This window comes from Indicator indicator, chromosome 9 (genome assembly GCF_027791375.1).
Source record: "Indicator indicator isolate 239-I01 chromosome 9, UM_Iind_1.1, whole genome shotgun sequence".
Classification (NCBI taxonomy): Eukaryota; Metazoa; Chordata; class Aves; order Piciformes; family Indicatoridae; genus Indicator; species Indicator indicator.
The window spans coordinates 32,560,547-32,586,450 of record NC_072018.1 but is presented as its reverse complement, the minus strand read 5'-3'; the positions used below and the strand labels follow the sequence as shown (position 1 = coordinate 32,586,450).

General features: G+C 41.4%; 1 protein-coding gene across 1 annotated transcript in view; it reads right to left on the bottom strand.

The window, feature by feature from the left end:
• The window catches only part of PKHD1 (PKHD1 ciliary IPT domain containing fibrocystin/polyductin), a 249,974-nt gene that overhangs the window by 170,276 nt on the left and 53,794 nt on the right, over positions 1–25,904 (bottom strand). Inside the window, 1 exon segment of the mRNA XM_054383383.1 lies at positions 13,742–13,872. Within this exon segment, the coding sequence (XP_054239358.1) occupies positions 13,742–13,872 (131 nt within the window).

Below are 25,904 nucleotides of genomic sequence, written 5' to 3'. Positions count from 1 at the left end.
AAGGTTGTTAAGGCTCTCCCTATAAGTCCTGTGATACTGTGATAAGGAAACATCTCCAATTCATGAAGCAGTGATTCTGCAGCCCTCTGTATTTTCCTCAGTGCTCTGAAATTAATATTTCTGGGCCACAGAATTCCTCTACCAGTAGTTTGAAATCTGGTGAATGAAAGTGTTGATTTAAGAATGTGTATTCCTTATTTAACATCTTAATTATAATATCTTTCTTCAGTACTAAATGGACTACTGGTCCATCTTCCTCTTATGATATAATTTACCATCCTGTTCCTTTGCATGCTGAGACCAGAGATATTTCATAAATACATTTGCCTTGTAGCATCAGTGTTAATAATTTTATCACTGCAATCTAGAAATCGAACTATAAATCACTGCAATATTTATTATTTTATTCCTAACATAAACCAAAATACATCTTCCCCAAGGTCTTTATTGACTTCTTATGCTCTGTTCCCACTGAAATGTTGTAATTTTTGTTTCCTCTCCACACAATTTTTAATGAGTATTTTAATTGCTACCATGCTGTATCACTGAACTAGGAAGGTTGGTAGCCAGTGTTGTTTGACTGCAAAATCATAGCTCTTTCTAGAACAGCTTTCCCAAAAGTTTTCAGCCACATTACATCCACCTAAAATTTCCAAGACAGATTAGAAATAGTAAATTCCTCCCACAAACCTTTCTATCCCCTCCCCACAGGATGATAGGGATGGAGGAATGATGGGATGGGATTGATGGGATAGGGATTCCTGAGTTGTTTTCTTTTTTGCAGCCACTCCAATGCACCCCAAGGCAGTCATGGGAAACCCTTGTTTCCCATAAGGGTCTGAGATTTGTCTCCTTCTGCCCTGCCCCCAGAGAGCCTGGTGTAAATCGGTAGCACATGTTCATTCCTCCTTTATGAGAGGTGCTGAGGCACAGTGGAACCTGTAACAGAGCCCTGCTTTGCTACTCATACTACAGACATCTTCCACTAGACCAGATTGCTCAAGGCTTCATCCAACCTGGCTTTGAACACCTCCAGAGAGGAGTCATCCATGACCTCCCTGGGCAACCCATTCCAGTGTCTCACCACCTGCACTATAAAAAAATTCTTTTAAATCTCTAGTGTAAATCTGACCTTCTCAAGCTTAACTCCTTTCTCTCTCATCCTATCACTACAAGCCTTCATGAAAAGCCACTTCACAGCTTTCTCATAGGCCTCCTTCAAGTATTGGAAGGCCACTTTAAGGTCTCCTCAGAGCCTTCTCTTCTCCCGACTGAACAGCCCCCAACTCTCTCAGCCTGTCCCCATAGGGGAGGTTCTCATCTTTGTAGCCCTCCTCTGGACCTGCTCCAGCAGTTCAATGTCATTCTTGTGCTGGGGACGCCAGAACTGGATGCAGTACTCAAGTTGGGGGTCTCATGAAAGCAGAGTCTTCCATATGAGCTTCACCCAGAAGAAAGCCAAAATGCACTCAGTCTTCAGGAGAAAAGAAAATATAAAAAGAGAAGTTCAACTTCTGGAGAAGAGCAGCACTGTGCAAAAGAAGAGCAAGCATCAGCAGGGATCCATTTCACCATTTAGCAAAAAAAACCAAACCTTAGCCAAACTTGTAGATACTTGTGTCCAAAACTTGCACATTGTCCCTCTAACCCTCCCATCTCTGTGTTTTTCACTGGGTCAGAATAAATCTGCAGCTGCTGCTTTACAAGAAAGAAAATAAAAGTTGTGCTTCCTTCTTTTATTGCACTTGACCTCTTCTCTGGAAGCAGAAGGCAAGAATATTGCTCAACTAAACTTTTGGCTGTGACCCTCAAATTGTTTGTTATGGCTGCACAGGAAAGCAAAGTCCTACGTATGACCTTGAGGGTGATTTTACCAAAATCAATCAACTACTGTTGTGATGGCCTCCACACCAAGCAAAATAAATACAATTAAACCCACAATCACTTCTGTACAGTAATGTACACACTCAATGGGCCCCTTTAGGTGGAGAGAGGGAGAAGGGGGGAGAAATATGCTGAAGCTATTTGATACTTTGTGAGAACATCAGAAGCACCATTCTTCTCAATTAACCCAGCAATTAGCCTCCACCTCTCTGCCTGGAAAAAGAAATCTTTCTTTATCTGTCTTTGGGAAAAAAAAAAAAAGAGAGAGAGAAAAAAGAAAAGGGGAAATCTAGGCCCTATCCCATAGGAGGGCACAAAAAGACCAAAAATTGAAAGGAAAAAACCAATAATAAGGAAAACAAACTTGGGAATAAAGTGGGCATCATGACTAACTACAGCACCATAATGCCACTGGCAGAACTGGTTTTGAGAAAATGATTTGTCTACTGAAGTCCCTGGGAAATGGTGGAGGGCAGACTCAGATGGAAAGGGATTGGAAAGACAACATATAAACATTTTGTCAGGTGTCCCAGACCAGCCCATGCAATGCCACAGCTCAGGTATTCAGAACATTTACTGTGGAAAGAGGCTGCATCAGGCACTTCTAAAACAAAGAACAAATGAGGATGGAGTATTGTGAGGGTTGCTGTGGAAGGTTCCTCCTCACCTCTGTCATGAAGATTCATGCTTTCACACACAGCAGTTGATATCCCTTCTCAAACACTTCATTTTTAAAAGTCCTTCTAAGATAGATGTTCTCATAACACATAAGAGACATTTCTCACTTAAATTGTGATTTAGAGCACTCCAATGGTTTCCCAGACTCTGAGGGAAGCAAAGTCCCCATCCCAAAGTGCATCTTCTACGTGACAGCCTTTTTTATGATCATCTTTTGAGGCCACACTTTGCATTCCCTGTTGATCTAAGGGGTCTTTTTTACTAACAGCTCATTAGGGAGCTAGGATAAAAGTGCCTATTGCCAGATTTAATTCTCTTTCTTTATGTAAAGCTGAATGAAGTCTTAAAGCAAGGAATACATAAGAAAGGTGCTGGAGAATCTCAAGAGATCTTTTATTTCTAATAAATGATAGGTGTTAGGAAAATATCAATGCAATTGGCACCTTGTCCTAGTGAAGCCACATCTGAAGTACTGTTGGAAGGCCAGCCTGGAGAAGAGAAGTGAGAGAGGATCTTACCAATGTTTCTCAGGGATCAAGAGGATGGGGCCAGACTCTTTTCACTGGTTCCCAGTGAGAGGACAAGGGGCAATGGGCACAAACTGAAACACAAGAGATTCCACCTGAAAATGAAGAGAAACTTCTTTCCTTTGAGGGTGACAGAGCACTGGAACAGGCTGCCCAGAGAGGTTGTGGAATCTCCTTCTCTAGAGAACTTCAAAACCTGCCTGGACACAACCTGTGTAACGTGCTCTGGGTGAACCTACTTTAACAGGAGGGTAGGGCTAGATGATCTCCAGAGGTGCCTGGCATTCTATGATTCTGTGAATTGCCTTATATACCACTTGTGTCATGCTCCTCAACTAACAGAAAATCTCCTCAGCATTAAAAGAGTAACTGCAGATTGCAAGGTCATCTCCTCTACTGGACTACTCCCTCCCATCACTCTGCAGGGAAGCTCTGCTCCAGTTCTGCTGTGGGCATTGCCTCAGCCACACATGACTAAAATTTCCACAGCCTTTAGTTTGCTTTTACCAGTTCCTCTTACTTGGTCTTTCATATGACCAATCCACAGAACCAGCCTTGAGACAGGCTTAAGCTCAGATGTCATATTCCTGGCAAGCATGCCTGAACTGCAAAAAGCAGGAGGCAACTGCTAGAGCTGGAATACCTGGAATACAGAAACAACAGATCTCATACAAGGCTGCAGTGTGCTGGCAGCCCACTTGTTTTTCATTCTTTGGCTCCAAGGATGTGTTTGGTGGGGCCTCCAAGCAGAAAAAAAAAACAAACAGCCACCCAACAAAACAATGATCCTCCTGTGTAGAAGAAGAGGAATACAGAGTTTATGAGCTTTATATAAGAACAATAAATTATTTCATGGATTTGTCACCTGCACTCTATTGACATACTCATGTGACATTGCAAGCTGAACTACTGCCAAGCAAGGCACAAAGGAGAAAACAAGTTTATTATATTGACCCCATCCCAATGGTTCCATGAGCCAAGAGTGCAAAACTTATTCTCCACTTTCCTAAATACGTTCTTCCATGTTCATATCACACAGGTACAGACCCCAGGCTAGCTCTGATTTCAAATGCTTGTGTATTTCCACCAGGATATCACTGACATGCTAAGAAGCTGAGCTTGTATTCCAGCGTTTTGTTGAACAGAGGCCTTAATCTGTCCCTGGGCAAGGAAATGGCAGCTGCTTGAGTACTCCCAGAGTACTCCCAGACAGAAATCAGCTCCCAAGCCCAACAAGGCTGTGTTTTCTGGCTTGCTGTGCTCAGCTGCCATCTGTTCAGATGGCACATGCTCCCTGGTAGGCTGGTCAGGCTCCTCTCTTACAGCACAGGAGACAGGATATGGCAATTCAAATGAGAAGCCCAAAAGATGTCACCATAGGTATATCTCTTTCAAAGAAGTCCTTCTGCTTGTTCATCTCTTAGGTAGCCTCTGAAAAACTTAGCAATACTTCTGATGCATTTGTAAGAGGAGAGCTGACCTGCTGGGGAAGCGGTGTGGATGCTGCTCGATGGCCTCCAGCCACTTCATCCAGGATCTACTGAAAAAAGCTTTCAGGTGACCATCATGAAAGCATCAGGGTAGACATCATACATAGAGGTGTGATGAAAAAATAGGTCCTTGGGCTATGCAACAGACAGCCTCATCAAGAGAGAGTTGCACTGTGGAAAGCACAGGAGGTCTGTTTTAGGAAGCTAGGTCATGGTTTTGCTCACCTAGAGCCTGTGTGGGTGACTGTTAGACCAGAGTGCTGCTCTGTCCTTCCACCCACAGTTATCTCATTTCAAGCTGATTTCTGCCATTTGAATTTAAAGATGTTACAGATAGGATTTGTCTCCTGATGTCTAGCACATCAAGTTGGACCTTGGTCTTAGTGACAGTCTGTTCCTACAGCACAACTATCAGAATATATTATGTGTCAAGCCATCAGAGGAAGAGGGGGGTACTTCAAAACCTGTGTTCACTCCTACCACACATTATGCTTCCTCTGTAGTTCTGAGACCATAATACAGACTCAGGCCTTTGAAAATATTTGTACTTAAAAACCTTAAGAGATGGATCTCAGTTCTCATCCCTGGAAACATTTCAGGTCAGGTTGGATGAGGGTCTGAGAAACGTGATCTACTTGAGGATGACCCTGCTCACTGCAGGAGGTTGGATTAGACGATCTTTAAAGAGCCCTAATCAACCCAAAACAGTCTATGATTTTATGACAAAAAAGTGTATCAGGACAGATCTACTAAGTCATGAAGCTGCTGCTCAGAGGGCCTGAATAGTGTCCAGGAAAGGTGAAGATAAACTCAGCAGATATTTCTGTCCAATGCTTAGAAGTAGCATCTGTGTCCCTGGAAGGGGCACATCCCTTCCTTCCATGCGAGTGAGTGGAGGAAGTGGATGCTGCTCTCCTGGATTTCAGACCAGTCAGTGTACAGTTTCTTGGGCAAGATCAGCATCCACCTATCTGTTCATCCTGCAACAGCCCAGAGGAGTCTTATGAGCTACTGAAGCTGCAGGAAATCAATTCCATTGGCAAGTGAGAGCCCTGGGACTGTAATATAGATGATGCAAACCCATTCGAAACATGATGAAAAAGACAAACCTGCAGCCTGTACTCAAGTATCAACCAGAGATTATACCTGGGGAAAGAACTGATAAAAAACATTAAATTGTTAAAGATTTGGGATCTTAAAATCCTTTCTCAATGAATATCCAGCTCTGCAGTTGCATTCTACTTAATATAAATACTGAATTCTTGAAAAAAATTAAATTAAATTAAATTAAAACTAAAATTAAATTAATAAAATAAAATTTAAAATTAAATTAAATTTTAAAATAACATTAAATAAAACAATAAAATAAAATGAAATAAAATAAAATTAAATTAAATAAATAACATAAAATTTTAAAATTAAATTAAATTTTAAAATAACAATAAATAAAAAAAAAAATAAAATAAAATAAAATAATCAAATCAAATAATAAAATTAAATCAAATAATAAAATAAAACAAAACAAAACAAAATAAATAAAATAAGATAAAATAAAATAAAATAAAATAAAATAAAATAAATACAAAGGAAAGAAAACAAAATAAAATAAATTAATTAAATTAAATTAAATTAAATATTATACTAACAAATTAAAGAACTGTTGCCTTTTGTCAGCTGCAGGTTGGACTAAATGTTTTTAAAGGTCCTTTCTAACCCAAACCATTCTGTGGCTCCACAATTCTTTCATTACTTTTTTTCCCCATGCAATCAGTTGGGATTTTAAAGCTTTGAGGCCGTAACAATTGCAGGCTTGGTACAGCTCACAGGAACAATGTAGGAAAATACCACACAGCGACAGGGAGAAATGGGGTTGACTTTCCCTCTTTTTAAACCTCAATTAAAAAATGCATTGGATGAAATTTCCCATTAGCTGATACTATTTGTGCATCCCATGTTCTTCCTTTAATTAAAAAACATGCTTATTGCAATACTGCCAGAATCACTTTTACGGTATTTTAATTGTAATGTCTCTGTCTGATTAAAAAAAGAAAAGATGAACTAGAAAAAAAATGCCTGCAAAAAGGATCCCAACGCACATCCCACACTGGCTGAGCAAAAATGGCACAGAAAACACCACAGCACAAGCACTTTCCAGCCCTGTCTACTGTGTCTAAGGACTGGTTGATGCCATAGAGTAAAACAGAGGGAAAGGCTTTTTTTTTCCTTCCAGAGAATTCAAATCCAGCCTTTATCAGCAGTGACTGAAGCACTACTTATGTGACAACTACTTATAGTATCATAGAATCACTAAGGCTGGAAAAGATCTGTAAGATCACTGAGTCCAACCATAACCCAACCACCACGACCACTAAACCATGTCCTGAAGCATCAAATCTACAGCTCCAGGGATGGTGATTCCTCCACCTCCCTATGCAACCTGTTCCAACACCTCACCACTCTCTCAGTAAAGGCTTTCCTAATGTCCAATCTAAACCTCCCCTGGCACAACTTAATCCCATTTCCTCTCATTGTATCACTAGTTACTTGGGAGAAAGGACCAACATCAGCCTCACTGCAGCCTCCCTTCAAGTAGTTGCAGAGAGAAATAAGATCTCCCCTTAGCCTTCTCTTCTCCAGACTATGAAGACTTAGAAAGGTGTATCAGCAAATAGCTGATAGTCTTTGCTAATAGCATCAAAACCAAGGAAAAAAGTCATGAAAAAACAATACTTGAATGTCTTTCCCCATCAGAACTATTTAAAGGATCCATTCTAGCCACAATCCAACCTAAGTGTGTTACAAGAAATACAGAATATTGATGGATAATCTTTGCTTCTGTAACATGGGTTCAAAATCAGACAGTACCTGACAGCATCATGAGTATCTTTGTAGCTTGTCAGTCCTCTTTTTTCTGGGGTCTCATGGCTAGAAAGAAAGAAAGAAAGAGAAAGAAGATGAACAAGAAAGAAAGATGACAAAGAAAAAGAGAAAGAAAGATAGAAGATGAACAAGAAAGAAGATGAAAAAGTAAGACAGAAAAAGAGAAAGAAAGAAAGAAAGAAAGAAAGAAAGAAAGAAAGAAAGAAAGAAAGAAAGAAAGAAAGAAAGAAAGAAAGAAAGAAAGAAAGAAAGAAAGAAAGAAAGAAAGAAAGAAAGAAAAGAAAGAAAGAAAGAAAGAAAGAAAGAAAGGAGAGAGAAAGAAAGAAAGAGAAAGAAGAGAACAAGAAAGATGACAAGAAAAAGAGAAGGAAAGAAGAAGAAAAAAAGAAAGAAGAGAAAAAGAAAGAAGAAAAAGAGAAAGAAAGAAAGAAAGAAAGAAAGAAAGAAAGAAAGAAAAGAAAGAAAGAAAGAAAGAAAGAAAGAAAGAAAGAAAAGAAAGAAAGAAAGAAAAAGAAAGAAAGAAAGAAAGAAAGAAAGAAAGAAAGAAAGAAAGAAAGAAAGAAAGAAAGAAAGAAAGAAAGAGAAAGAAAGAAAGAAAGAGAAAGAAAGAAAGGAAGAAAGAAAGAAAAAAGAAAATGAACAAGAAAAAGAGAAAGAAAGAAAAGATGAACAAGAAGGAAAGAAGAGGAACAAGAAATAAAGAAAGAGGAAAGAAAAGGGAAGAAAAGAAAGAGAAAAAATGAACAAGAAAGAAGAAGAAAAGATGAACAAAAAAGAAGATGAAAAAGAAAGACAGAAAAGAGAAAAAAGAGAGAAAGAGAGAGAGAAAGAAAGAAAGAAGAAAAAGAAAGCAAGTGAACAAGAAAGAAAGAAGAGGAACAAGAAAGAAAAAGAAAGAAAGAAAGAAAGAAAGAAAGAAAGAAAGAAAGAAAGAAAGAAAGAAAGAAAGAAAAGAAAGAAAGAAAGAAGAAAGAAAGAAAGAAAAGAAAGAAAGAAAGAAGAAAGAAAGAAAAAGAAAGAAAGAAAGAAAAGAAAGAAAGAAAGAAAAGAAAGAAAGAAAGAAAGAAAGAAAGAAAAGAAAGAAAGAAAGAAAAGAAAGAAAAGAAAGAAAGAAAGAAAGAAAAGAAAGAAAGAAAGAAAGAAAGAAGAAAGAAAGAAAGAAAGAAAAGAAGAAAGAAAGAAAGAAAAGAAAGAAAGAAAGAAAGAAAGAAAAAGAAAGAAAGAAAAAAGAAAAGAAAGAAAGAAAAAAGAAAGAAAGAAAGAAAGAAAGAAAGAAAGAAAGAAAAAAGAAAGAAAGAAAGAAAGAAAGAAAAGAAAGAAAGAAAGAAAGAAAAAGAAAGAAAGAAAGAAAGAAAAGAAAGAAAAGAAAAGAAAGAAAAAGAAAAAAGAAAGAAAGAAAAGAAAGAAAGAAAGAAAGAAAAGAAAGAAAGAAAGAAAGAAAGAAAAGAAAGAAAAAAGAAAGAAAGAAAAGAAAGAAAGAAAGAAAAGAAAGAAAGAAAGAAAGAAAAAGAAAGAAAGAAAGAAAGAAAGAAAGAAAGAAAGAAAAAAGAAAGAAAAGAAAGAAAGAAAGAAAGAAAGAAAGAAAGAAAGAAAGAAAGAAAAGAAAGAAAGAAAGAAAGAAAAGAAAGAAAGGAAGAAGAAGGAAGAAGGAAGAAAAGGAAGAAAGGAAGGAAGAAAGAAAGAGAAAGAAAGAAAGAAAAAAAAAGAAAATGAACAAGAAAAAGAGAAAGAAAGAAAGAAAATATGAACAAGAAGGAAAGAAGAGGAACAAGAAAGAAAGAGGAAAGAAAAAGAAAGAAAAGAAAGAGAAAAAATGAACAAGAAAGAAGAAGAAAGAAGATGAACAAAAAAGAAGACGAAAAAGAAAGACAGAAAAGAGAAAAAAGAGAGAAAGAGAGAGAGAAAGAAAAAGAATGCAAATGAACAAGAAATAAAGAAGAGGAGAAAGAAAGAAAGAAAGAAAGAAAGAAAGAAAGAAAGAAAGAAAGAAAGAAAGAAAGAAAGAAAGAAAGAAAGAAAGAAAGAAAGAAAGAAAGAAAGAAAGAAAGAAAGAAAGAAAGAAAGAAAGAAAGAAAGAAAGAAAGAAAGAGAAAGAAAGGAAGAAAGGGAAAAGGAAAAGAGAAAAAAGAAAAAAAAAACAAAAAAAAAAGAAAAATAAAAAGCAAAAGAAAAAAGAAAAAACCCAGATTATCTGTGGTATTTTGGAAATTGGATGCACAGCTTTTAGAGGCAGAAACTACAGACAAGGGGGGGTCAGACTTTTCTGATAAACTCAGCCTGGAGTCTGCCCATGGAAGAGGGAACTGGGATGCTGGCTTTAGCAGGACTGCTAAGATGCAAGCCAGACACAAGTGACAGGGGACAAAAAGAGCTGTGACAAGTGATATTAAGGCTTTTCTGTAATAAGGGCCAGAGCAATCTTCTTCCTTACACTTGCCAAATGGCCATCTCAAAACTGCCATTCCAAAGGCAGTTGGGGATCTTCAGCCTCACTAGTGCATACTGGCAATGTCACCCCAAAATTCATCCCTAAGGCACTCCTGAAGGACTGGGTAGCTTTTTTTTTTTTTCATCTCCAGACCTCCCTAGAGCACTCAAAATACAGCAAAGGCAACAACACGTCTGAGGTATCAACACATTGAACAGAAAGGAGTTAGCCCAGTGTAAGCTCTCTGCAAAGGAAATTTCCATCTGTCCTGGGTTATCATAAATGTTTCCATACTTGTGATGTTGGGATTATAAAAATAACTGCAAGCTGCTGAATATACAGAGCTATCTACAATCTGTCTATCTTGTATCTCTTCCCCAATCAGCATTGTCTGAGCAGTTTCACAGTCTGGCTATTAAACTTTCCACTGCTGATAACCACGTGTTCATGATCTGCTTGTTGAGAAGGAGCTGGAAACTGCTGAGCCTTCATGGCAGCAAGCAGGATCCATCTGTCTGATTTTATTTCTTTGTTGCTTTGGCCTCCAAATCTTCTGCCCAGACAGTCTGGTTACTAGCAAAACCACTATATATATTTAGCTATATGTTAGTACAGCCAAAGTAGGAGTCACAGAATCACAGAATTTTATGGGTTGGAAGAGATCAGGAATGCATCCAGGCTGACTTTGAAACTCTCCAGAGAAGAAGAATCCACACACTCTCTGGGTAGCCTGTTCCAGTGCTCCATCATCTTCACCATAAAGTGTCTCCTCATGTTGAGGTGGAACTTCCTCTGTTCCAGCTTGTAGCCCTTGTTCCTTGTCCCATCCCTGGGCACTACTGAAAAGGGACTGGCATCTTCATCCTGACACCCACCCCTCAGAGATTTGCAGACATTCATAAGATCCCCTCTCAGCCTTCTTTTCTCAAGACCAAACAGCCCCAGACAGATGAAGCAGACATCATTGTAACAGCCTTTAAACAATTTCTTCAGTTCTGAAATCATCATACAAAGGAAACACAGGGACGCTATTCAAAATCCTCGTAATGTCCTAAACCCAGGAAATTTCAAGCAATGTGCCTATAATCACCTCTTGGGTTTGCTAGATACAGCACCAGAAAATGAGCAGTACAGCACCTCCACCCAGGAGTGGACTCAGTAGCATTAAAACAATTTTTCAGCCCTGAAATCTGTTATATTTTCAGTTTGTGAGTGTACAGACAGCCTGATGCTGAGTTGTGAAAGCCAGACCTACAATTTAGTCCCACTCTCCACCACCAGCTAAGAAAAACTCTCCAACTAGAACAGGAATGAGTTGTTTCAGTGCTCTACACTCACCTTACAGATTAAGGGCTTACTGTCACATCCATTTTGCAGCTGAGGGCACACTCACAGACTCAGTAGTTGCTATTCTAAAGGGATCACCTAGCTATGATTCATCTTAAGGTGGAGACCTTTAATATCTAAGGCGAACAAGTCTTTGGTGGTATGTGTTTCCATCAATACAGGAGCCTAAACAGCTCCTCTGATCTGGACAAGTTAAAGAAAGGTCGGGATAAGAAAGATAAATCTCAGTCTCGTATCAGAGTAGATCTCAGCATATCTTGACTCCAGAGCTAACCAAGACTAAGCATCTAGAAGTACCACTGTAACAGGAGATGGATGCAACAAGAAAACTTCATCAAAAATAAAGCTCAGTTAAACAATTGCTGAGTGGGTTTCCTCTTCTAAGAATGCTTGGTCTCTATGTTTGGCATATAGCAAGGCAGACAATAATAGCATCTAGAATATTTCAGTGACTGGACTGCATTATAAACCAAGCTTCTTGGAAAACATGATAAAGGGGAGAAATTATTTGAATGCTAGATGAGCTGAAGTCATAAAGATACTGTTCCAGACTTCATTAAATTTAATCAGACTTCTGTTTGCTTCATCACTGCTGACTCACAGATCAAATGTGCCTTTGAGTCGACCCAAAGTTCAAAGGGTTTCTGCTGTGATATTGTGCCCCACTTCTTCACAAAGTCAGAGACTGAGCCCCAAAATCCTCATCCATATTTGCAGCCAAAAGAAATCCAGGGCTCTGACCAATCTCTGCTACTTGTATGTCATAATCACAATGAGCTTAATAAGAGTCTTGCATCAGGCAGATTCAGGATTTTCACTGGGGAAGAGAGAGGGAAGAAAACTGTACTGAAACATTCCATATTTTTTTTTAAATCTCAAATTCTTACTTCATTTTATTTGGTTTTAAACCAGAAAGGACACCTGGGCTAGGAATCCTTGAAAATCTCTGAACCTAGACTGAGTAAGCTCAAATTATTTTTTTGGCAATGCTCTTATGCTAGGGATAAACTTGAAAAGATTTTTCTTTATGGAGTAATCATTCGAAGTTAGATGAAAACATAATTGCCAAACGTATGTTTTCCATCATCATCTCGATGAAAAACTAATCTTTAACATCCTTTTAATATGATATTATTTTTACCAGGTCCTTAAACATATAGAAACTCCTCTTTCCTTTTTTTTTTTTTTTTTTTTTTGGGGGGGGGGGGGCTCCATTTCTGCAGAGGTTTACACATATTCTTCCCTTTGAGCAAGCAATCCCACCAGAACAACTCACTCACTTAATACCAAGCATATCACAATCTCACAGTATATTAGAGGTTGGAAGGGACCTCAAGAGATCATTGAGTCCAACCCCCCTGCCAGAGCAGGATCACTCAGGGTAGTCTGCACAGGAATGCATCCAGATGGGTTTGGAAAGTCTCCAAAGAAGGAGACTCCACAACCTTTCTGGGCAGCCTGTTCCAGGGCTCTGTCACCCTCCCTGTAAAGAAGTTTCTCCTCATGCTGAGGTGAAATCTTCTGTGTTCAAGCTTGTACCTGTTGTTTCTTGTCTTATTAGTGCATGCCACCCAAAAGAGCCTGGCCCCCTCCACTTGACACCCACCCCTAAGATATTTATACACATTGATCAGATCCCTCTCATTCTTCTCTTTTCCTGACTAAATAGCCCCAGGAATCTCAGTCTCTCTTCACAGGGGAGATGCTCAAGTCCCCTAATCATCCTCATCCCTCTCTGTTGGGTTCTCTCCAGCAGGTCTCTGTCTCTCTTGAACTGGGGAGCCCAAAACTCACAACGGTTTTCACTACTAGGGCTTAACTTCCAGTGAGTAGTATTTCTGGCACTGAACTACAAGTAATCTCAATTCTTACTTTGACACCCTCAGAGATGTACCTCCTGACACTTGTGCTGAATCTACCCCGGGGTACATGAATCCTTCAAACTTGGGGTTTCCTCTGCCTCCATAACTGTGCTTGGTTATTTACTCTCCACCAGCAGTGCTCTAGGATTTTGGATTATTTATTACATCCAGTAGCTGTGGCCTGTAATTCTGGAACATCATTAATTTTGTAAAGGCTTCTGCAACATGCTTGCCTCGAAGATGCCAAACAAAACCGAGCTGATTATTGTTATCAGCACAGCCGTTATCACTGAACGCCACTCAGGAGAGCAGCATTTGCAGTAGCTGGAGGAAACAAAAAGGAAAGAAAGAAAAAAAATTACAAAAACCCTTCCTACTGGTATTGTCATTATGTCTCAACCAGCATAAACGATGCTTTCTGCATACATAATAATTAAATGCTTCCCCTGTCCCTCAAATACCATCCTGTGGTATCTACTGAGAGCAGACTCAGCCTGCCTCACCAGGTGTCTCCTTCGATGCAGGAGCTGGGCGAAGGAAGGGGACATCATAGACATGAAAAACTTCAGCCCTGGAGGAAGAAGAGTACTGAACACACATCTCCCCCCCCCCTCCGCCCCCCTCTCCTCCCCTGCCACTGTAGACCTTTGAGACGCAGCAAGTTGAGGCTAGCAGTGGTTGTCCCCAGCAGCAGGGTCCAGCCTTCTATCGTGACGTTATCGCCATCTCGCGGCTGGTGGCCATCAGGCCAGCTGGAGTCCTCGTCCCACCGGCCACTGAAACGCGAGGGCAAGCTGTAAATAAAAAAAAAAAAAAAAGGCGAAGTGAACTTCCAAGTTCACCCCACCCCACCGTTTAGGAAGCCAGGTTGCCGACAGCGTGGAGAGGAGATGTCAGCACTACACTGCCTTGGCTTCCCGGAGGGACCCCACCTAGAACAAAGGGTTGGAGGGGACATGGGCATCGGAGAGATTCTCGGCCTCTGGAAATGCCTGTGGCACTTTGGAGATTGCCCCTTGTCTGCTTCTGGTCTGGCTACTGAGGGACTTGCTGCAGGTCTGGCTTTGGAAAGTCTGCAGGTTTCTTGGTGTGTGTCTCTCTCTGCCTCTCAAAAAGCAGAACTGCACATTAATTCCTGGTAAGATCACAAAACCAGCCTGCAGAGTTTCAAACATCCTGCTGGATGGGCAATATTTTGCTTCTCAGGCTTTTTCAAAGGCTCTCCTGCCACTCATCCATACTTAGGCATTTCTCCCTTTAAACACCTTTTTCGCTTTCTCAGCTTATCTTTTGATAGCCTGCAGATTGGTTCCAAAAAAAGCACTGATTTCCTTGAAAGCAGCAAATAGACAGACTTGTGATGAGCCATAGCAAAATGAGACCTGCTTGTTCCCAGGTTCCTCTTCACCTTTAAACTTTAAGCATGCCTTTTGCAGGGAAGGTTGGAGGGATCCCTTCAGGAATGTGTGCCTATTTCCACATCAATGTGTGCACAGGTGTGAACACAGAGCTTCACAATGTGTTATTGAAGGCATTTTTTACTATGAGGGTGGTGAAACACTGCACCAAGTTGCTCAGAGAGGAGGGAGATGACCCATCCCTGGAAACATTTCAGGTCAGGCTTGATGGGACTCTCAGCAACCTGATCTACCTGAAGATGTTCCTGCTCACTGCAGGAGTGTTGGACTAGATGATCTTTAAAGATCCCTTCCAACCCAAAGCATTCCATGATTCTATGACTCTCAAAGGTCTCCATGTTCCTGAAAGGCTTATAACAGGCTTTTCTCAAGTGCCAAAGTAAGGAGCATAAGTTCTACCAAAATCATCCCCACTGGAAAGCCAACCCTCAGAGCTTTGTTAAGAGAGTGATGATCAGGATGGTTCAATCTATGAATTCTAATTTTTGGACTCACAGGATCACAGGATGTCAGGGGTTGGAAGGGACACAAATAGATCATCGAGTCCAAACCCCCTGCCAGAGCAGGACCAGAGAATCTAGCACAGGTCACAGAGGAATGCATTCAGATGGGCCTTGAAAGTCTCCAGAGAAGGAGACTCCACAACCTCTCTGGGGAGCCTCTTCCTGTGGTCTGTGACCCTTACAGTAGAGAAGTTCCCCCTTGTGTTGAGGTGGAACTTCCTGTGCTGCAGCTTACATCCATTGCTCCTTGTCCTATACTCAGGTATGGCTCAGGTATGAACTATCAAGAACAGCCCCAAATGATTTGAAATGAAGGGGGAACCAGACATGGAAACATTTGTGGTCCTTGTGGGGTTGCACTAGTACAAAACAGCAGTGGAAAGAATATCTTCAGCACAAAACCAAAATAGAGTTACTCCTTTTTCAATCAGAGCACATCATGAGTGTTAAAGCTTTAGCTCCAGAGCTGTGGTTGAGGTGAATCAATACTGGTGGTGTTATGATAGTCACTTTTTCACCTGTGCTATTGTCAGTTTTACCTTTATGTGCCTGATGTTTTATACAACATTTCCTGTATCACCTAGAGCACTGGGATAACTATTACACGTTGACTACTGTCCTAATTATTTACACCAGGGAATGGGTGCTGGTTTCCAGGCTAAATGATACAAGTGGTTTATGTCCATCCTGTCTTCAGGGTATAAGTGGTTTATGTCCATCCTGTCTTCAGGGTATGGATGCTGGTATTTTCTACTCTCTGAATCATTCTATGATTTCCCTGTGATGGGAATTGGTTCAGTTTAGTCTGAAGGCTGGGACTGTATTAAGGCACATGCAGTGAAAACATCTGGGGAGATAAATCTTTGCTGTCAGGGGGAGTGAACCACAGAATCACAGAACATTAGGGGTTGGAAAGGACAGTGAAAGACCTTCTAGTCCAACCCCTCTGGGAGAGCAGGGTCACCTAGAGTAAGTCACACAGGAACGCATCCAGATTGGTTTTTCAATGCCTCCATAGAGACTCCACAATCTCTCTGGGCAGCTTGTTCCAGGACTCTGCAACCCTCACCATGAAAAGGTTTTTCCTCATGTTTAGGCAGATCCTCCTATGCTTTACTTCATCACTATAGAAGTACAGATAAGCCCTCACATCTGTATACAACAGTTAGGAAAGTGCAATTTCTCCATGGTTTTCCAAGTGCAATAGGACAGGTTTCATCTTCATTACTTGCAAACATATATTTATATACTTCAGAGATTTATGACAAAATTCCAGCTGAAAGGATAGATCTGTCTTTATGGAGAGGCTGTGAATTACTCTTCATTGATGGTACTTTGAAGCAGATTCTATCACATCCCAGGCTGCATCAAGAGAAGCATAGCCAGCAGGTCGAGGGAGGTGATTCTCCCCTTCCGCTTCACTCTGACGAGACCACACCTGGAGTACTGCATCCAGTTCTGGAGCCCCTCTTACAAGAAGGATCTGGAGGTGCTGGAATGTGTCTACAGAAGGGCCATAAGGATGAGCAGAGGGCTGGATCTCCTCTCCTATGAGGACAGACTGAGAGAGTTGAGGCTATTCAGTCGGGAGGAGAGAAGGGTCTGAGGAGACCTTATTGTGGCCTTCCAATATCTGAAAGGGGTCTACAAGAAAGCTGGGGAGGGACTTTTTAGGATGTCAGGGAGTGATAGGACTAGGGGGAATGGAAAAAAAAATAGAAATAGGTAGATTCAGATTGGATGTTAGGAAGAAGTTTTTCACCATGAGGTTGGTGAGACACTGGAACAGGTTGCCCAGGGAGGTAGTAGAAGCTTCATGCCTGGAGGTGTTTGCAGGCCAGGCTGGATGTGGCTCTGGCCAGCCTGATCTAGTGTGAAGTGTCCCTGCCCATGGCAGGGGTTTTGGAATTAGGTGATCCTTGAGGACCCTTCCAACCCTAACAATTCTGTGATTCTATATACAAGTGTATACAATAGATCCATGGAAAAGGGAGCTAAATAAACTTGTTTTCATCTCAGAGCAGGAGACAGAGGAAGGCACATTTCATGGAAAGGTACACAATTCCTAGATAAATTGTTTATCAAGCCAACTTTAGCACAAAATTACAGATGCCATAAATTCCTATGTGGTACAAACTCTAATAATGTCACCAGTAAAATTCTGCATGATGTAGTTGTGAAATGATGGGATGCATCAGAGTATTTTGTTGAGAAGATTTGTTAAATGGGTTAATGTCAATCTTCAGATTTCTTCTGAGGTCGCTTAGAAGCCTCCAACTGACTATAACGGAAAAGCAAGGGCATGAGGAGAATACCAGATTCTTCCTCCTAGTAGTGAAAATTTGGTAAGCTGTTGCTTTGCAAGAGTTAAGAAAAATAAACTTCTCTTCTGAATTTGACTTTTTTTATTTTTTAAAAGATGGTTCCCCTTTCTAACTAGAAAACACCCTAGTTCTTCATCTAAAGTTCTTCATCTGAAGTTCTCTCTACGTGACATCAGTGTTCAAGCTACTCTTGCTAGGTTTCTGCTCTCACCTCTTAGGAGACTCTGTGCTCATTAGGTTCTACCAATGCTCATTGGTATAGCTCATACATACCAGTGCAATAAGGCACAAGAAAGAGTTAAAAGCACCTGGAAAAATAAGAGCTGTTAATCAGCTTAAGAATGTGAGTTAGGAAAGATGCAAACACACTGAAAGTAAGTTACTCAGGTGATGCATGTGTCCACAATAAGAGGCAGTCCCTCATCACAGAATGTCAGGGGCTGGAAGGGACCTCGAAAGATCATCGAGTCCAACCCCCTTCCCAGAGCTGGATCACCTAAAATATGTCATGCAGGAATGTACAGAGGAGAGCTCTGAATGTCTTTAGTTAAGGAGACTCCACAAGTTCTTTGGGCAGCCTGTTCCAGTGTTCCTGTTCCATCTCCTTTCCCTCTGCCTGTAGCTACTCCTCAGTGTTTTTTTTCCATAGGAGTAAAACTCTTTCCTTTTCCATTTTAACCATGCTTGGCACTCAGCATTTGACTTAGGGTGTTTAATTTAAATATTTCTCAGTCAGACTGATGAGCAGCAGCAGCTGCAAGCACCAGGGCCATGGCTGAGTGCCCATCCCATGTGTGCTTGTTGAATGAACCAAGAGGAATCTACAGAGCCAAGGAAAGCTGTATGTCAGAGGCTGGCAGTGGGCATTTTCCTCCTGTGCTTTCTCCATCTTCAGCACAGGGCACAACAAATGGCAGAGAGCTTGAGGGGCAGGATGGGGGAAAGAGGAGTTGGCATGAAGCAAGCCCTGAATGGTGAAGCTGCAGCTGGCTGGCTACAGCTGCTGCAGTGAGGTGGTAGCTTCACACTCTGGCTTCAGTGTATAGCAGAGATTTGGAATGATGGTTTGGAATACATGGTGCTTGTGAGACCACAACAGCTCTGCATCCATCTGTGTCAATGTCAGTGCTCACACTTGAACACAGCCAACTCCAGCTAGGTTTAACAGAAGGGCTGAGCCCACAAAGATGCTGTATTCCTGCAAGGGTCATGAAAATCATTAGCTAGGTAGAGATGAGAGACTTTCTGGAGTTTTCCCTTAACACTTAAAATGGTCACTCAGACTTTTACAGGATGCATCCCCACATCCAACATCCATAGGAAACCCACCATGGAAACATTTCCCATTTTGCACACAGTACAGCAGATGACTCTAATGCATTAGTGAACCAAAACTTGGAGACTATGCACAGAACCCCTAGGGGGTTAGAAAATCACAAGCCCTGGGTATCCCTAAGGACCCAGTTGTTCTGCTGCAATACCAAGGAGCATGAGGACAAGGGAGATGATCTGACATGAAATTTCAATGAGCAGTCTCATAATACCTTCCTACCTCTGACACCCACTTGGTATATCATGTACAACTCCTTTCAAGCCCACACCTCATAAACCAAGTTCATAGCTTGTATATAACACAGGTTAGTTTTGGGGAGTATCAACAACTTCCCCATCAGAGCTCTAAAACAATGAATGAATCATGTAAAGATAAAGAAATGTTTCAATAGCATCCAATGAAAGATACATAAGCTCCTTGTTATTCAGCTCATTACCACCTTCCTCCCTGCTGCACCTTCTTTTTGCCATTTCCAGGCAGATTTTTTTTTTCCATTTCATGTTTTTAGCTGCTGCTGTTATCAGCCAGCCACGGGTAGCCTTTATGTCAGCCTTTGGGGACATGATCTCTTGGTACCAGCTTCCTAGCTTGTGCCTGTGACTACCAGGGCTCAGAAACAGCAGCAATGACTGCAACAAATAAATAAACCACTGCGATGTACTGGCATTCCTACTCAGGCTGGCAAGAAAGTCACAAAGGGAAGGGCTGCAAGTGGTCACTTCTTCCATGTTTGGTGTAAATCTTTGTAGATAACCATCGTTCTACCAATACAACACATGTTTATCTGCTTGATTTTTAACTCACTCTTCCCCTAAATGCAAGCTTTGGGCTCAGAAAAGCTGAGAAACTCCTCTTTAGGCACAGTATAGATTGTGACCTCATTTTGTGGTAACTTTCTGATTTGTTTGGCTAGGTGGGTTGGTTTTTTAGAAGACACAGAGAGAAGAACCCTCATCCTCTGAGCAGAAAAAGACAGAAATCTTAAAATCATTTGGAAACCTTATTGCATCATTTCAGTTTTTAAAGGGGGGCCTATCAGAAAGATGAATTCAGTCTTTTTAGCAGAGCCTGTTGTAACAGGGCGAGGGATGATGGTTTTAAACTACAGATGATGGTTTTAAACTACAAGAGGAGAAATTCAGACTAGAAAGGAAGAAGAAAATTTTTAACTGAGGGTGGTGAGATACTGGTACAGGCTGCCCAGAGTGGTGGTAGATGCTCCATCCCTAGAAACACTCCAGGTCAGCTTGGACAAGGCTCTGAGCAACCTGATCTTGTTGAAGACATCCCTGCTCACTGTGAGGGAGTTGGGCTAGATGAGCTTTCAGAGTCCCTTCCCAGCCAAAACATTCAATGATGCAATGAAACCAAGAACAGTTAAACACAGACTTTGTGTACTGCTGTGCTCAAGCATTTCTCTTTTTCTTGGCTGTGGGTATCAGCTCAGGGTTGGCTGTCACATGGCCACAGAGAGAAATCTGAAGTCAGGAGGGTTTTCCCACTAACTCCACCCCCAGCAGCCAGCTTTATCCTTTCCCCCGGACACATCCAAAGAGACACAGAACACAGTACTGCTCCTGTACAACAGCAACCTGCCCACACATGCACAAAAAAAAACCCAAAAATCCTGCTTTAGTTGCTTCCTACAATCTCTAGTAAGGAGAAGGTGCACCCCGCCTGGTATGAACAGCCACAAACAAGCAAAGGTTTTGAACGCTGCAGACACAGCAGAGATTGACACCCACGAGGCAGCCTTTTCCTTGGTACTGACAGATTGCCATTTAACCAGCAAGTACAGAGAGCAAGTGTTCCTGTCCTCAGTCACCATGGAGAGACAAGGTTAACATTTGAAGTGATGGAGTACAGCCTCTATTTCCCCACGCCATAGACCCAGGACTCCACGCCACGTTGGAAAACACTTTAATTTCAGTGATGGATACAGAGAGCTCACTTGCTAGGCTGTGAACTCCTGACAGCTCCTCAGTTTAATACATCAGGAAAAGATTTACACCCCCTCACCCAACCCCCATCCACCTGAAGGAAAGAAAAACGTATCTTTGGAGGAGACAAAAGAGGAGGGGAGGTATTTTATTATGCTAGATGTCTTTTACAAGGGAACTATTTTCAGCCATCTGCTCTAATTATTCCTCCTGTATTGGCCACCATCTTCATGCAACAATAGAAATAATTATCTCCTCAAGGGCAAGAAAAAAAAATATTTACAGAAACAAACAAAAGTTGATTATTTTTAGCTGGTAGGGGAAAAAAGAAACAAGCTACTTTTTAATGAAGGAGCAATTAGGAAGGTGGGTAGAACATCTATAATTAAAACAAATTGGTGCAGGCTCCTCCCTCCTACACATACTTGAAAGGGATGCAAATGCATGCTATTTGCTACAGTCAGTGGGGTTAGAATGCAAAAGGCTGCCCAGTGCCCAGAGGAGCAGAACCTATCTCTTGTCATCATTCTTTGCCTGTCTAAGCCTTTGCCAAACTAACTGAAAGATGCTCACCACACAGAATCACAGAACCATAGAATCTCAGAATCACAGACTCAGAATCACAGAATTACAGAATCATAGAATCACAGAATCACAGAGTCATAGAATCACAGAATTACAGATTCATAGAATCACAGAATCATAGAATCACAGAGTCATAGAATCACAGAATCATAGAATCATAAAATCATAGAGTGGCTTGGGTTGGAAGGGATCTCAGAGATCATCTACTCCAACCCCCCTGCCATGGGCAGGGACACCTCTCAACCAGACCTGGTTGCTCAAGGCCTCATCTAGCCTGGTCTTGAACACCTCCAAGGAGGGGGCATCCACAACCACTCCAGACTAATAATGAACACAGAAGCTCCCAAGGCTTCTTTAAGCAGTTTCAGGACAGAGGGTACCATCTAACACTGGTTCCAAACAAACATCAATGGGCAGGAAACAGACCAGCACATTGTGAACCATTCTCTGTTCTAGGCAGTTCCAAAAAAAACTAACTTTCACTACAGAAAAACAAAGACAGAGATTAAGAGTTACCAGTTTTCAGAATCATAGAATGTTCAAGCTGGAAAGGACCTTTAGTGCTCATCTAGTCCAACCCCCCTGCAGTGACTGGGGACATTGAATCATAGCAGTTCCTCCATTAATTACTCCTGTAAGCATTGATTACAACAAGGAGCAGGGCTGGGCACATGGCTTGGACTGTGGTGCACTATCCAGCACCTTCATATCTAATAGAAACTGCCTGTACCCTGAGTTAAGAAGAAAGGATTACTTCTCCTTTTTCATTTTTTCTTAAATCCAGCTGTCCTGCAGGGATCTTTCTGACTTCTGTTGAGTTGCACAGGCACAAGAAAGGAAGAATCTGGCTGGGCATGTTCTCTACGGGACTGATGAATGACCCCAGTCTCTCTCCAACTATTACAGGATAAATCTGTTTACACACAAAAAATTGACCTGGGCTGGTGAGGTGGGACTAGAACCAGGAAACTGGCACGTCCCAGAGGTGAAAACACATTTGCAGCCAACAGCATTAGTAACTCAAGACCATAAACAAGCCACGCTGTCATTAATTACTCAGACAGGGGCAGCTGCAAAAGCAGTGAGAAGACCCAAAAGCCAACTGTAAATAGTTCATCTAGCTGATTAGTTCAGGGGAAAAAAAAATGAGTGGGTAGTTATGGAGGTCAGAGCCCATGGCACAAGTCAGTCTCAGGCCAATTTGCAACTGGACAATGGCATGAGAAACACTTCAATTGCTGTTGGGAAAAAAAAAAAAAACAACCAAACAAATAAAAGAAAACCAACCAAGAACAACAAAACCCTCGCAAACAACTAACCCAGCAAAACCACTCAAAAAACAGCCATTAAACAAAAAAAAAAAGGGTTTTGCAGCAGGGGAGTAATCACTACAATTTCCAAGCACAGAAGGTATGGTTCTTTGCACCAAAGGTATTTAATTAAGGACATGGAGTATTAGTTAGATCTAATGGTGCTTTCATAGGGAAGACACTGAGAAGCCATTGCTGTTATCAGGGGGTACATGTCCCAGATATAGCATGAGTCAGCTTCCTATATACAGGCAGCAAAGCTCACCTGAATGCAAGGTAAAATACCTAGCAACAGGGGAATATGAGCACTATTAAGCCACTCTATAATTAAACAAAACACAAGACTTATGGGAAGGTCCACATCCATTTATCACACTCATGTGAGAACCAAAGTGGTGGTGTTGGGTCTCTCAGGGTCTTATGAGAGTTATGGTGGGAGGTCAATCCTACAATCAGAACTCTTGACCTCAAATATTAAGGAAAACACCCTGGAAGCAGAGGAAATGTTTTGGAGTTCATGAAGAGCCCTGAGTCACACAATGCATCTTTTTTTCTCTACTGGAACTCATTGCTAATTCACAAGAATCTTCTTAATGTTCATTTATTGGCCTGACACTCACAGGCAGTCTATCTCAGTTGGAACTATCCACAGTAGGGCTTTGATCACAAAGCCAACTTGCATGAAAATCCTGTGCATGCAAACACATCAGGGAATTCAGTACAATCTTCCAGTCTAGATACAGCATGACTAGTTTCTCCTTTCCAGAGCTCAGTTAAAGGGCACACATCATTTACATATCTCTCCAAACCAGCGATTTCTCAAAGGATGAAGGCTTCTAAGACAAATTAAAAATGGCAATTTAATGATAATGAGAAAATTGCAGCATCAAGTCGTTTACACAAGCAGAATAACCAAGCCTGGTGACTGTGCTGGCCTTTGTAGTAAGTGCTGTGCAAATGTTGTCTCACAATTGAATGATCTTGACTTACTTTAGCTAATCTGAGAGCAAATATTGCAAGTGCAGAGATTAGCTTAACAATTTTCCAACCACATGCAGGAAAGGAAATCAAATTACATGCCTATATGTCAGCAAGAAGCATTTCTAAATGAGCACTAGAGTAAATGGGGCAGGAGGAATAAGGCTGATCCACTCCACTGTGTCACTGGAGAGCTGATGATGATGAGGCTTTTGCATTAGGCAGGAGAAGAAACAAACAAACAAACAAAAAACACACACACACACAAAAAAAACCCCACAAAACCCAAGAAAACACTTTGTGAAAGTCCCAAATCAGCTGTAAGTGTTGGTTGGAGGTCAGAGCACTGATTTAGGATCCAGCCCTGACTTTCACACAGATTCACATACTCACAGATTGCAGGGGGTTCACAGAATCACAGGAAGGAACCCTCAAAAGTCATCTTGTCCAACCCCTCTGCAGGCAGCAGGGACACCTCCAGCTAAATCAGGCTGCCCTAGGCCACATTACCTCCCATCTTGAATGCCTCCAGGGATGGGGCCTCAACCACATCCCTGGGCAACCTGTTCCAGTACCATGTCCCAAACTGATATGGTAGTGTGTGTCCATAACAACTGGTCAGAATCTGTTCCCCGTGGCTGCATCTGCATTACAAGGAGGAGTAAAAGAATAAAAGGAGGTGTAAAAGGATGAGAGGAGGTGTAAAGGGCTTGGCCAGCAGCTGAGGAACAGTCAGTTCCTTAAGCTGCCTCATTGACCCTCATGTATGTTGTGGCAGTTTTAGACTATGCCTTTAAAATTTTTCCACAGATCTTGAACAGAAGGTAGTAAAATGTAAATAGATCACTACTGGGTGTAAAAGGGAAAATAATGATAATTCTAAACAATCCCATTGAAGAGATATTTACCATAAGATTTAGTTCCCAAAACAATCTCTTCTCTCTTCTTGCTTCCTTGGGCTGGGAGATACTAACTTGCTTCTGCTTGACCTTGGCTGCATTGTTTTGACTGCTATTAACTTAGCTTCTGTCTCTTGACAGAGGAGGCAGGGAAGGGAGAAGCTGTTGCAGCTCCCCTAGTCTTTGGCCAGGGGAGTCCTTGTGCTGTTCATTAATTGTAGCTATCTATAAATATTGTCTATTTTGTACATATTCATTGTATTCCATTGTAGATTGTAGTTTTGCTTGTAAATACAGCTTTTGTTTGCTTCCAACTGAGCTGGTCTGGCAAAGTTAATGCTGGGGGGCAACACTCAACCCTCCACACACGTGCTGCAAGATGTGGGGGTCTCAGCAGGTGCTGAGGCTGCCATGCTCCTGCAGAAGCGGGTGCAGCCACCAGCAGTGCCAGTGATTGGCCTCTACAATAGATGCTGAAGGGTAGTCCTGGAGAAGCCTGCACTGCCCTTTCAGTCCTGTACCTGCCCATCAGAAGTGGGTTTCACCCTACACGAGAGGGATATGGACATGCTGGAATGTGTCCAGAGAAGGGCCACCAGGATGATCAGAGGGTTGGAACACCTCTCTTATGAGGAGAGACTGAGAGATTTGGGGCTGTTCAGTATGGAGAAGAGAAGGCTCTGAGGAGACCATATTGTGGCCTTCCAGTATCTGAAGGGGTCTACAAGAAAGCTGGGGAGGGACTTTTTAGGATATCAGGTAGTGACGGGACTGGGGGGAATGAACAAAGCTGGAAGTGGGGAGATTCAGGCTGGACGTAAGGAAGTTCTTCCCCGTGAGAGTGGTGAGAGCCTGGAATGGGTTGTCCAGGGAGGTGGTTGAGGCTCCATCCCTGGAGGTGATTAAGGCCAGGCTGGATGAGGCTCCGGGCAGCCTGATGTAGTGTGAGGTGTCCCTGCCCATGGCACGGGCTTTGGAACTGGACGATCCTTGTGGTCCCTTCCAACCCTGACTTATTCTATGATTCTATGATTCTGATTCTATGATTCTGTGATTCTGTGATTCTGTGATTCTGTGATTCTATGATTCTGTGATTCTATAATTCTATGATTCTGTGATTCTATAATTCTATGATTCTATGATTCTGTGATTCTATGACTCTATGATTCTATAATTCTATGATTCTGTGATTCTATAATTCTATGATTCTATGGTTCTGTGATTCTATGATTCTGTGATTCTATGATTCTGTGATTCTATGACTCTATGATTCTATAATTCTATGATTCTGTGATTCTATAATTCTGTGATTGTATGGTTCTGTGATTCTATGATTCTATGGTTCTGTGATTCTGTGATTCTCTGATTCTCTGATTCTCTGATTCTCTGATTCCATACACAGGGGTGATTTCAGCTCTGCCTAACCTGCGAGCTTTCAGAGCCTGCTTTCAAAAGCACTGTCCTGTTTAGTTTTAGCACATCAACAACATGCTCTCTTAGCCTATCTCTCTGCATTAT